This window comes from Vigna unguiculata, chromosome 1 (genome assembly GCF_004118075.2).
Source record: "Vigna unguiculata cultivar IT97K-499-35 chromosome 1, ASM411807v1, whole genome shotgun sequence".
In the NCBI taxonomy this organism is placed as follows: domain Eukaryota; kingdom Viridiplantae; phylum Streptophyta; class Magnoliopsida; order Fabales; family Fabaceae; genus Vigna; species Vigna unguiculata.
In genome coordinates, this window is record NC_040279.1 from 41,823,405 (window position 1) to 41,835,842 (window position 12,438).

Consider the following 12,438-nt stretch of genomic DNA (forward strand, 5'->3'; position numbering starts at 1 on the left):
TACGCTGCACATAAAAAAGGACTTTTGTATTTCTACTGTGCTCCTAACACATCACGAGAAGAAATTCAAATATATATCAGGAAAACACTATTCATGATGTTCTTTAAATAAGTAGTTAAGTAAGACTAAAATTTATGGGGAAAGTGAAAAACAAAGACCACTTTTTACGGTTTTTTTTTTCATGGAACAGCAAGAGAAATAAGAGGTAATTAAGGGAGAAATGATTAATGAAGCATCGATGTGATGTGATGAGAGGATGAGGATAGTAACCTAACAAGTGTGAAAAATGAATAAAATTGAGTGTGTACTAATTCTGGAATGTAATGATTTCTCTGATTCTGCGTTGCTGACAGTAATGATGGCACTAATATGGTTGACTAGTTGTAACACAACATCTGCTATGCGATGCTATGTTACTGTGCTGCGCCACTCCTACACCTACTGCCCCCATTTATAACCCTCCAGCGACCACGCATCTCACTTTCACTGTCTCAAAAACAAAAGATCTCAAAACACAACACAAGGATGTCCCAACCCAGATTCCTTTCCACTGTCTCCCTCTGTCTCGCCCTTCTTCTGCTCCACGCCCATCCTCCAATCTGCAACGGCCTATCGTTTGTGGACCTCAATTTGCTGAAACACAATGAAATGGCTGTGATGACCAAAAGGGTTTGCACCAAAACCATCGGAGAGTGTTTGAGTTTGACCGACCCAGACATGGATTCGGAGACCAACAGAAGAGTTCTGGCAATGCAGAAAAAGTACATTAGCTACGAGACACTGAAGAGAGACATGGTTCCCTGTGACAGAGCTGGAGCTTCTTACTACAATTGTCATGCAATACGAGCCAATCCTTATAACAGAGGCTGCGAGGTAATTACTGCATGTGCAAGAGGTCAAGACATCAAGACTTGATAGGTTAGAATTAGAACTCACCATGAATGGGGGAAACTCTTCTCCCTTCTCTTTTCCCCCTTTCTTTCCCCCATTATCTTTCCTTTGTAGTTAAGATCACCCCTTTAAATGCTTTCTGTTTTACTTTTGAACCACCGTGTCTATGAAAGTATCGATTTTTCTTTCCCAGAAGATTCCACATTTTCCATGGGATTATCATGCTTGTTTGTTACAGATACGATACAAAATTGTGGCTACTATTTTAATTTGGTGATATCATTTTGTTGGAAGCAGGGTCTGGAAAAATTAAACGATATCCTTTTTAGCAAAACAGAAAAAATTATCCATACAACAACTTTCCATGGGGATTAGCTGCAGCGTTTAACTTTTTTCTTGTCATTAATTAGATATTTTCCCAGAAGCTAGGTTTTTCTTGAAGTTCTGGTGTCAGCAAATGTTAAGTTTTAGAGTGGAATTGGGAAAATCAATCGGCATGAGACAAACCAACCTTCTAGTGCAGAAGATAGCTCCTAACATAAACCAGATGCTGATTGCAAGGGAAAAGAAGTTGATTTCTTCATGCGGGTCGACAAAATAACATCTAAAGAAAATGAATTGCAAAACCACCTCATTTAAAACATTTTGCCCTGATCTAATTTTAGACTATTGAGTACTACTGTGGGCTCTCGAGTCTATATAGCCAACTCCTGCAGGTTTTTCAATTCTACTTTTCCTTACTTTCTTGAATGTTAGCAGAGCAAGATTTTGTGGATCATGTCTTATTGTTTAGAACAGGACGATGCTAATCTTGGTCACCTAAGTAGCCTTTGCAGTTTGAATAGTTAACCAAGTTATGTAACATAATTTTGAAGCTTAACACCAGATAGGAACTTAACTCCGAAGTAAACAGCACAATCAGTCCATCATTAAAGTCGAGGTGTCTGATAGGAAAGTCTGTAATTCCATACTTTTTGTCAATTTAGCACCAGCCTTGACAGGCTGTTGGAAACGTTGCATCTAATACTGCTTTTGAGGTTTCTGATAACGTAAGAAAAGATGTTACTTGCCAACCCTTTTTCTGAAGTTGTGGCTTTCGGATCTTTTGTTGTTGTAGGTTGAGTGTTCAGAAAATTAAAAACCATTTCTTACGCATATATGTTGGGTGATCAATGTTTTTCTACTTCTGTTACCTCAATTGGAATTATTTTCCTTGGGTACAAAGGTACTCTGATTTCCCATTCCCCCTTTAGCTTATTTAACCACATCAATTCAGTGTTGCAGAGTGTTTGTAACAGTGTACCATCCCTTCCGAAAATAGAAGGATCAACTCCTTCTTTCGTCTTTATAGCAACTCCATCCAACTGGCTCATACAATTTCTTTCTCCACGTCATAAAGTTGGATGATATTGCTTGTGATTATTGTCAGAATATGAAAGATGTATACCTGTGAAAATTAGCCTCTATGGCATTATATTATCCAGTTTTTGCCAGGATGTGTTCAATAATTATCTGTTACTGGTTGTTGATTGTTTTAAATGGTAACATCTCTGTAAATAGCTTACACAGGGATCATATTTTTCACTGGATGGTAGTAAAAGTTTGCCTAAAATGACAGAAGTTGGAAAGATGTTCTAAACATTATTCACAAACAATTAATTACTGAACTCTATCTTGGGTGTGCTTTGTCTGGTCACTTGTGGGATTTTCATGGGACCCTTGTCCAACTGTATTTGTATGAACCGAAGATGGTCCATGTGGCGTTGTTAGAATAGTGTGTGGTGAGGGAAGTAGATTAGGAATACTGGAATAATGTGAATGTGAAATGTAGAAAGGCTAAAAGGCTTAATTTGAAAACTTTGACTTGGCTCATTGGATTTGAAATGAATGTTAAAAGCTGTGTAAACGTGAATCTTGATTTTGTTAGCTTTGGATTGGAAGGAGAAACGTGTTGGGTGGAAAGCATTTTGAAGCTTCTAAACGCAGTTATGATGATGGCTTGATCATTGCTGCTATTGGTATTTGGTGGGCGCAATTATGCTATGCAATGTGCATCAGTGAGTGCGTCTGCTGGATCCGATTTTAGGTATCTAAACTCTACCACTTTCTCCATTATTTTTCTTTACAAACAGTAATGATGATAAAAGACCTATAGCATTGGTGAGGTTAGGATTAGCAGGTTCTTCAATTGTGGGATAAAAAAATGTTTATATTAAACAACTCAAACCAAAAATGATTTCTTGTTTCGTTTCTCGTGTGTCCTCTCTTTCCCTGAATAGCTTATCACTATTTATAAAATTAAGAACCAAAGTCACTGCCTACAAAAATGCTACTCCCGGGAAGCAACAGTAAGAAACTAACGAAGAAATCCTTCAATTGAGACAAACTAAACAAAAATATCAGTCAGATGACAGTCCTATAAAAAAGAAGGGATAAATAATCTATTCAATTTAACAAACACCAATGGTAATTACTAAAAATACGATAGGTAAATATTTTATTGTGTTCTAAAATGAATTAACAAATACTATACGGTTTTACATATTTTTCTTAAGAAAATTTGATTTTAAAATGAGTAAATATTTCTATTACACATAAAAAATCCAACATAAAATATGCAGATACAATGACTCGATCAAAGATTTTTTTTCCCACAATTCGAAATATACGGTGAGCTCTTTTTGGCTATTGTTTAGAAATTAAGTTATAGAGATTTTGGCTATTTTTCATCAGTGAAATAAGATATTCATTGACTAAGTAAAAATAAATTAATTTAGAAAATTTATTTGAAATTATTTGTTTCTGTTTTTTTTTTTTCCCACAAATTGGAATGTACGTGGCTGTTTACTATGATCTGATAATAGAGTTAAGATTATAAGAAGGTGAGCCTGCAAGATGGGGCATATATTCAGGGAGGGACAAGTTGCAGAGACTGTGACTGAATTAAGCTGTTCCAAGCCATTGAAGCCAACAAGAAGACAACTATTTATTACCGTTCACTTCAGTCTTTTTACTCACACGATCGGAACTCTTCATCTGCTTACTATTCTGGACTCCTCAAATTCAAACCATTTTTGTAGCTCATTTCCAGCTACAATATCTTTAAACAAGAGAATGAAACAACACTTGATGTCCTCTTACTATGTCAGTGCAATATATATTCTTATTTCAAGTACTTCAATCAGAAGCTTCTTTATGTTCAACTGATAACATAAATTTCAGTGACGTGATATTCTTAAGAAAATTATATGATCAGGTTAGTTGAAGCGTTTGAAATAAAACATAAAGGACATCAAAGAAATACAGAATTGGATGTAAACAGACACCTTAATTCGTGTCTGAATAACAAGTATTATTTTTGCATGTTCTGTTTCGTATATTGAAAGATAGACTACAATAAATATGATAGCTGCTAAATCTCAACCCACACAGCCGCAGCAAAAGCCTTATTGAGACCCATTTGGTCACATTGTGATGATCCTAGGAAAAGAAAAATACCTAATCTAGGAGAAATTTGAAAAAGGATGTTTGTGTTGATTGTCCCTGGGATCAGTATCTGTAATGAGCAGGCTTGTATGGACCCTCAACAGGGACACTGATGTAATCAGCCTGATCCTTGGTGAGCTTGGTGAGTTTAGCTCCTAGCTGGCCAAGGTGAAGAGCAGCAACTTTCTCATCAAGCTGTTTGGGCAAAACATAAACCTTCTTTTCGTACTTCCCAGTACCCTTCTCCTTCCACAGCTCAAGCTGAGCGATGACCTGGTTGGTGAAGGAGCAGGACATCACAAAGCTGGGGTGGCCCGTCGCACACCCCAAGTTCATCAGACGACCCTCGGCCAACACAATGATCCCTGTCTTCGTCTCAGGGAAAACCCATCTGTCGGTTTGAGGCTTAATACTAATGCGCTTCACACCAGGGTAGTTCTCAAGCCCCATCATGTCGATTTCATTGTCGAAGTGCCCAATGTTGCACACAATCGCATTGTTCTTCATTTTCTTCATGTGGCTCACCATGATGATGTCCTTGTTCCCGGTGGTGGTGACGAAAATGTCCGCCACAGAGACAACATCCTCCAGAGTCAGAACCTGAAGACCCTCCATCATAGCCTGAAGAGCACAGATGGGATCGATTTCCGTCACAATCACACGGGCCCCGGCAACCTTCATGGCAGCGGCACAACCCTTTCCAACATCTCCATAACCACAAACAACGGCGACCTTACCGGCGATCATCACGTCAGTGGCTCTCATCAGTCCATCGGGGAGGGAGTGACGGCAACCATACAAGTTATCGAACTGCGATCGCACAACACAACACCACACAATACAACATAAAAGACTCGTAATATGTGAAAAAGAGGAGGAAATGAAATGAGTGCCACGAGTAGGTTGGTTACCTTGCTCTTGGTGACAGAGTCATTGACATTGATGGCTGGGAACAAGAGGGTGCCGTTGGCCTGCATCTGGTAGAGCCTCTTGACACCGGTGGTGGTTTCTTCGGAGACGCCCACCAGTCTGTCCTTCATCCTGTGGTACTTCTTGGGATCGGTCTTCAAGCCATCCTTGATGATGGTGAGCACGATCTGGAACTCCGCGTTGTCTGAGGAGGAGGGGTCCGGCAACTGCCCCGACTTCTCGAAGGCCTGCTCCGCCTTGACACCCTCGTGAATGAGGAGAGTGGTGTCGCCGCCGTCGTCGACGATGAGATCGGGGCCACCGTCGGGGCCCCAATCGAGGGCGCGCTCGGTGCACCACCAGTATTCCTGGAGGGTCTCGCCCTTCCAGGCGAAGACGGCGGCGCTGTCGCGGGCAATGGCGGCGGCGGCGTGGTCCTGGGTGGAGAAGATGTTGCAGGAGCACCAGCGGACCTCAGCGCCGAGGGCAGTGAGGGTCTCGATGAGGACGGCGGTTTGGATGGTCATGTGGAGGGAGCCGGTGATCCTTGTTCCTTTGAAGGGCTGAGAGGGTCCGTACTCCTTCCGGCAGGAGATGAGCCCCGGCATTTCAACCTCCGCCAGCTCAATCTCCAATCTCCCGAAGTCGGCGAGGCTCATGTCCTTCACCTTGTACTCCCTCCCACTGCTTGTTTTCTCCACTTGCAACGCCATTTTCGATGATAGATCTTCTTCCTCTTCTTGTTCTTGGATCGACGATGATCGATTCGATGCTCTTCCTCTCCCTCCCCTTCCCCTTTAAATACCCTCCTCTTCACCAAGCCCATTCTTTTCCTTCCTCTCCTTCCGGATCTATCCCTCACCTACTTTTCCTATTATTGCACTCTCTCCCCTTTTCTCCGATCCCACACTTCTACCTCCGATCTTCACTCCGCTCTTCTTGTTCCTCACTTTCACATTCTCAATTTAACAACATCATTTTATTTTATTAATTTTAATATTAATCATATACATTTTAAACAATTTAATATATATCATCACTTAGTAATAATAATAATTATATATCGTCACATAAACTAATTTTGAATTTAACAGAACAATTTTGAATTCCAAGTGATAGCGCGAGCGCGGTCTGGGAGTAAATCTGAAGGAAGCGGTGCCGATAGAAGCAGGAATGAGCGTGGGGGTTGGTAAAAGAAGGAAAGGACATTGCCACCCTCACCAACCCTCTTTGGAAAATCTCAGTAAGTTAAGCCACCAACTACACTACAATATACATGGGGAGAACACAGTGATAATTTTCAATGAAAACAAAGGTAGTAGGTTGATGCATACACTTCCAAATTCAAGTAAAATTGAAGCCTTTCCTTGTATTCAAAGAAAAATTCAAGCTTGTGGGGCCTCACATAGATGGTGTCACAAAAACAAAGGGTGTGAGGGGTAGAATGGTACATGAAGATATGGTGGGGGAAATGAGGAGTGGCTCTATTTAAGGGGATATGGGATGAGAAGAGAGGGCACAGTGTACACTGCACTTTCTTGCTTTGCTGCTTCTTTGTTTCGGACTCTGCCTCTGTGTCTTCAGAAGCATAACCAAATAATGGAAGCTGTGAGCGCGTGGGGTAACACGCCGTTGGCGACCGTGGACCCAGAAATCCACGACCTCATTGAGAAGGAGAAGCGTCGGCAGTGTCGGGGAATCGAGCTCATAGCGTCGGAGAACTTCACTTCCTTCGCGGTCATAGAGGCGCTGGGGAGTGCCCTCACCAACAAGTACTCCGAGGGTATGCCCGGCAACCGCTACTACGGTGGCAACGAGTTCATCGATCAGATTGAGAACCTGTGCCGTTCCCGCGCCCTCGAGGCCTTCCATCTCGATCCCTCCCGATGGGGCGTCAACGTCCAACCCTACTCAGGTTCTCCGGCCAACTTCGCCGCCTACACCGCTGTGCTCCAGCCCCACGACCGCATCATGGGCTTGGATCTCCCCTCCGGTGGCCACCTCACCCACGGCTACTACACCTCCGGTGGGAAGAAGATCTCTGCAACCTCCATTTACTTTGAGAGTTTGCCTTACAAGGTGAGTTCCACCACCGGATTCATCCACTACGACAAGTTGGAGGAGAAAGCATTGGATTTCAGGCCCAAGCTGATCATCTGTGGTGGCAGTGCCTACCCTAGGGACTGGGACTATGCCAGGTTCAGACAGGTAGCCGACAAGTGCGGTGCTCTCTTGCTCTGTGACATGGCTCACATCAGTGGTCTTGTTGCTGCTCAGGTAAACACTATATCAGATCTGTGTGTTTTCTTCAATTGTATTCCAGAAATGCATGCATATTGGGTTGGTGTGTGAAATGAATGATGATGATGCAGGAAGCTAACAATCCATTCGAGTACTGTGACATTGTGACCACAACGACCCACAAGAGCTTGAGGGGTCCTAGGGCCGGTATGATCTTCTACCGGAAGGGACCTAAACCGCCGAAGAAAGGGCAGGCTGAGAATGCAGTGTACGATTTTGAAGACAAAATAAACTTTGCAGTGTTCCCTTCCCTCCAGGGGGGTCCTCACAATCACCAGATTGGGGCACTTGCTGTTGCATTGAAACAGGCTATGAGCCCTGGATTCAAGGCATACGCGAAGCAGGTTAAGGCAAATGCAGTTGCACTTGGAAATTACTTGATGAACAAGGGTTACAGTCTTGTCACCGGAGGAACTGAGAACCACCTTGTCTTGTGGGATCTCCGCCCCCTTGGCCTAACTGGTAAGCTTCTACTCATACTACAGAAACCATAACACCTCACTTCAATTTGTTAATGCATTTCCCACACACTTCTCCCAGGCAACAAGGTAGAGAAACTCTGTGACCTCTGCAACATTACTGTCAACAAAAATGCTGTCTTTGGTGATAGCAGTGCACTGGCACCTGGAGGAGTGCGAATTGGTAACACATTCTCTTTTATACTGAAAAGCCAAAATTGAAATCCCTGTTTATGTAATGTTACTGCCAAACCAATTATCAGAGTTTTATGAGAGATTAGCAGAATTCATAAATTTGCAGGAGTAGTTGACATGAGTTTGTGATCTGTTAACAGGTGCACCAGCCATGACTTCTAGGGGGTTGGTGGAGAAGGACTTCGAACAGATCGGAGAGTTCCTTCACCGTGCAGTGACTCTGACGCTGGAGATCCAGAAGGAGTATGGGAAACTTTTGAAGGATTTCAACAAGGGCCTGGTGAACAATAAGGCTATTGAAGATCTCAAAGTTGATGTTGAGAAATTTTCAGCCTCCTTCGATATGCCCGGTTTCCTAGTGTCTGAGTTGAAGTACAAGGACTAGATTCCCTTCAAAATGCATCTCTTCATCACAGATCTTTTCTTTTCGGTGTCATGTAGACAACTTGTTGGTTTTTGAGTTCATTTCTCTGTTTCTGGTTTTATTATATCTATACCTTAATCATCGCCATTATTGGTTTATCATTACTATTGTTTACATTTACATTCAGAAGTCATTCCTCCTGCAGCAGCAGCATGAGAATCATTCTGGCAAGTTCATGTTTTGGAAAATAAATTCTATTTTGGGACACACATTTGTTAGCTATTCTTTTTAGCAGAAGTAGGTTCTTTCACATGTTCTTTCTGGCAATTTTTACCTTTCAGAAAACATATTACGTCTGACAATACAACTTCAAAAACAATCTTCGACCATTTCAATAAACTTGTTTCAATTAAAAATATGGAATAAGATATCGTACTTGAATATACTTCACGCTTATTTTGTTTAGACTCTAATAAACATTATTCATTAATGGCAAAATATTGTAAACATAATGTAGAATCAACAAATGTATGTTTATATTTTTAGAAAAGAAAGACTTAGAAGAAATATTATTCTGAGATATGAGGTGATTTTTTACCTTTTCAAAAACATTATGGCAGTATTTCCTAAAACCTATTTCAACCATTTTTAATATTTTTTTAAAAACAAACCAAATTTAGGGTGGACAATGTAATGAAAAAAAAAAAGTTAAAAAAAAAATGTACGATAACGCGTATCATTGATCCACTACACAGACCTGCATTCATTATTTTTTTGTCGGTGCTATAAAATTATTTTTTAAGAAATTCTTATATAATTAAAAATTAATGGACATGTTGATTAATTTTTTGAGAAAAAAAGTTTCTTCGTAATAAAATTGTTTGGATCTATTATGTTGAATGTGCATCTTGGGTTGAATTTCAAAATAGTTTATTGGTTTAGTGGTTTCTCACCATCTTCCAGTTTCATGTGATTTGTTGTCTGTGAATTCAAAAAAAATATATTTAACTTCGAAAAATTAAATAAAGAAAAGTAAAAAAAAAAATACAGCATTTAAAATGATTTTATTTTACAATAGAAATTGCATGTATTTTATACCCTTGGTTTTGTGGTCATGGAATATGGTTGGTAAAATGTCACTCTTGAAACCAAACCAAAGATTAAGGCAATATTTCCTAAAACCTACTTCAACCATTTTTAATATATTTTTCTAAAAGCAAACCAAATTTAGGGTGGACATGTAATCAAAAAAAAAAAAAATTAACAAAAAGAAATGTACAAGATCGTGTATCAATGATATACTAAAATAAATACACATATCTGCATTCATTATTCTTTTTGTCGGTGCTATAAAATTATTTTTTTAACATATAACTAAAAATTAATGGACATTTTTAGAAAAAAGTGTCTCGTAATAAAATGATTATTTATCATATTTTTTATAATTTTGGGTAAACTAATAACTTAAAAGTAAATTACTTCCCAGATATAATTTTGTTTTAACAAAAAGACACCACCGTATACCTGGTTATGTTGTTATATGATCTTGATGAAAAAATTGTTTGGATCTATTACGGTGTATGTGCATCTTGAAACATGGCTTGGTAAAATGTCACTCTTGAAACCAAAGTACCCTTTGTCCCTTTCAGCTTTTGTAACAGCGGCAGCCATATCCACCACCACCACCATCTCTCACCGTTTTCCATGTCTTGAAATCGCGCCTCCTAAACCTAAACATCCACAACACTTGCTCTCTCTTCTTCTCAAACATCCTTCTCAACCCAAAATTCTGCAACAAATTCACTGTCACATTATCACCTCTGGCCTCTTTCACTACCCTTTTCACGACACCTCCACTTGTTTACTCCTCTTCAACAACGTCATCCGCTGTTACTCCCGTGGCCCTTCCCCCCACCTAGCTCTTCACTTCTTTAGCTACACCCAACACTCCCACACTTTCTTCACATACCCTTCCCTTGACACCTTCTCTTTTGCCTTTCTTTCTAACGCTTCTGCCAATCCAACCTGCACCCACTTTGGGATTCAACTCCACGCCCTCATTTTCAAGGTTGGGTTTCAGTTTCATGTGTATGTGCAAACTGGGCTGTTGCAAATGTACTCAAGTTCGGGTCTTTTAGTTGAAGCCGCACAAGTGTTCTACCAAATGCCGCGCAGAAGCTTAGTCACTTGGAATGTTTTTCTCACTGGTTTGATCAAATGGGAGGAGGTTGAACTTGCACTTTCTGTGTTTAATCAGATGCCTTCTCGGAGTGTAGTGTCGTGGACCCTTGTTATTGATGGATACACACGCAGGAATCAGCCCACGAAAGCTTTAACTTTGTTTAGGGAAATGATCGAAGTTGATGGTATAGAACCTACTCAAGTTACTCTTTTGACCATTTTTCCTGCTATTGCGAATATTGGGTGTATTAAGATATGTCAATCAGCTCATGGATATGCGGAGAAGAGAGGGTTCAATTCCTCTGACATACGCATTACCAATGCATTAATTGATTTGTATGCAAAGTGTGGATGCATAGCAAGTGTGAATAGATTCTTGCAGGAGTTACCTGATCAGAGGAAGAATTTGGTATCATGGACTTCAGCAATCTCTGGTTTTGCAATGAATGGGATGGGGAGGGAAGCTCTGGAGACTTTTGAAAACATGGAGAAGGCTGGACTTAGGCCAAACCGTGTGACATTCCTTAGTGTTTTGAGTGCCTGTAGTCATGGAGGATTGGTTGAAGAAGGCCTCAATTTTTTTGTTAAAATGGCAAAGGATTGTGAAGTTGTGCCAGATATCAAACACTACGGTTGTGTGATAGATATGCTGGGGAGGGCTGGGAGGTTAGAAGAAGCTGAAAAGGTTGCTTCAGAGGTACCTCATGAGGTTGCCAATGCTGTGATGTGGAGAACGTTGCTGGGTGCTTGCAGTGTTCATAATAATGTTGAAATTGGTCAGAGGGTGACCAGAAAAGTACTAGAGATGGAGAGAGGACACGGTGGGGATTATGTTCTTATGTCCAATATTCTTGTTGGTGTTGGGAGATTTAAGGACGCTCAAAGGTTGAGAGATATGATAGATGAAAGAATTGCATTTAAACTTCCTGGCTATAGTATAGCCTAAATGATATACAAGCGTCTATTCTAAGCTCGTTTACTCAAATTGTCGTAATTTTTGTCCTCAATTGCACCTAGGAACTTGCAATACGATGTCATTGAGCACCAAACCTGCATATCATACACAGAAAAGTGTTAACCTTTGCCATGCAAAAAAAAACGATTAACATACATGAGATGATCTATTCACAAAAGTTACGAGTATTTAATTTAACGCCTTTATTCCTAACGTCTGAGGTTATAAGTCAAATTAATGAGGATCATGACCCTGTTCTATTATTTCTATGCTGTTAACATGACAGTCACAACATTAGACTATGAATTTTATTTAGCGGACTATTGGATGAAAAAAGAAATTATGTTTTACCCTCTACTTCTTACTGCACTAATTAAAACAGTAAAGTCATACAATAATATCTCAGTTTTAATTTTAAAGAAAACATTAGTTACTGGAAAAATTATATTCGATAGAAGAAATACCCTAACTGGCGCATCTATTCCTAATTGATGTAAATGATAAACTTTTGTAATTAAAGTTTCCACTATTTTTGGCATAAACACAGTATAAGATTAACCTTAAAAAGGGGATTTAACTGAATCTAAAAGTTCCATTACGACAGAAAACTAGATCACCACACAGCATAAATCAAAGCAGAGCACTTTTCTAAGCATATATATACCAACCAAACCCCTTGCCCTCTATTACAATTACAA

At 40.1% G+C, this 12,438-nt stretch overlaps 4 protein-coding genes across 4 annotated transcripts; 3 read left to right on the forward strand and 1 right to left on the reverse strand.

The window, feature by feature from the left end:
* Positions 1 to 316: 316 nt before the first annotated feature.
* LOC114179500 (protein RALF-like 24) lies at positions 317 to 1,187 on the forward strand. Its single transcript, XM_028065860.1, has one exon. It carries the CDS (start codon positions 406 to 408, stop codon positions 913 to 915), a length of 510 nt encoding a protein of 169 aa, XP_027921661.1. The 5' UTR covers positions 317 to 405; the 3' UTR covers positions 916 to 1,187.
* A 3,012-nt stretch (positions 1,188 to 4,199) lies between these two features.
* LOC114179482 (adenosylhomocysteinase-like) lies at positions 4,200 to 6,698 on the reverse strand. Its single transcript, XM_028065837.1, has 2 exons — positions 5,289 to 6,698; positions 4,200 to 5,187 (listed from the first exon to the last, which is right to left on the reverse strand). The coding sequence occupies exons 1-2, from the start codon at positions 5,997 to 5,999 to the stop codon at positions 4,441 to 4,443; spliced, it is 1,458 nt and encodes a 485-aa protein (XP_027921638.1). The 5' UTR covers positions 6,000 to 6,698; the 3' UTR covers positions 4,200 to 4,440.
* An 87-nt stretch (positions 6,699 to 6,785) lies between these two features.
* On the forward strand, positions 6,786 to 8,873 carry LOC114179474 (serine hydroxymethyltransferase 4). The gene is made up of 4 exons (XM_028065827.1): positions 6,786 to 7,563; positions 7,659 to 8,049; positions 8,128 to 8,229; positions 8,381 to 8,873. Exons 1-4 carry the CDS (start codon positions 6,790 to 6,792, stop codon positions 8,623 to 8,625), a joined length of 1,512 nt encoding a protein of 503 aa, XP_027921628.1. The 5' UTR covers positions 6,786 to 6,789; the 3' UTR covers positions 8,626 to 8,873.
* A 1,145-nt stretch (positions 8,874 to 10,018) lies between these two features.
* On the forward strand, positions 10,019 to 11,731 carry LOC114191303 (pentatricopeptide repeat-containing protein At1g09220, mitochondrial-like). The gene has a single exon (XM_028080475.1). It carries the CDS (start codon positions 10,145 to 10,147, stop codon positions 11,729 to 11,731), a length of 1,587 nt encoding a protein of 528 aa, XP_027936276.1. The 5' UTR covers positions 10,019 to 10,144.
* Positions 11,732 to 12,438: the final 707 nt, after the last annotated feature.

What these genes read in the sequence shown, in the direction of transcription:
- LOC114179500 (XM_028065860.1), top strand. Translation starts at nt 406, where the DNA reads ATGCTATGTTACTGTGCTGCGCCACTCCTACACCTACTGCCCCCATTT.
- LOC114179482 (XM_028065837.1), bottom strand. Translation starts at nt 5,999, where the DNA reads ATGGCGTTGCAAGTGGAGAAAACAAGCAGTGGGAGGGAGTACAAGGTG. An exon ending in ACTCTGTCACCAAGAGCAAG is followed by an intron (nt 5,188 to 5,288) that starts GTAACCAACCTA and finishes GTGCGATCGCAG; the next exon opens with TTCGATAACTTGTATGGTTG.
- LOC114179474 (XM_028065827.1), top strand. Translation starts at nt 6,790, where the DNA reads ATGAGAAGAGAGGGCACAGTGTACACTGCACTTTCTTGCTTTGCTGCT. An exon ending in GTGGTCTTGTTGCTGCTCAG is followed by an intron (nt 7,564 to 7,658) that starts GTAAACACTATA and finishes ATGATGATGCAG; the next exon opens with GAAGCTAACAATCCATTCGA. An exon ending in CCGCCCCCTTGGCCTAACTG is followed by an intron (nt 8,050 to 8,127) that starts GTAAGCTTCTAC and finishes CACTTCTCCCAG; the next exon opens with GCAACAAGGTAGAGAAACTC.
- LOC114191303 (XM_028080475.1), top strand. Translation starts at nt 10,145, where the DNA reads ATGATCTTGATGAAAAAATTGTTTGGATCTATTACGGTGTATGTGCAT.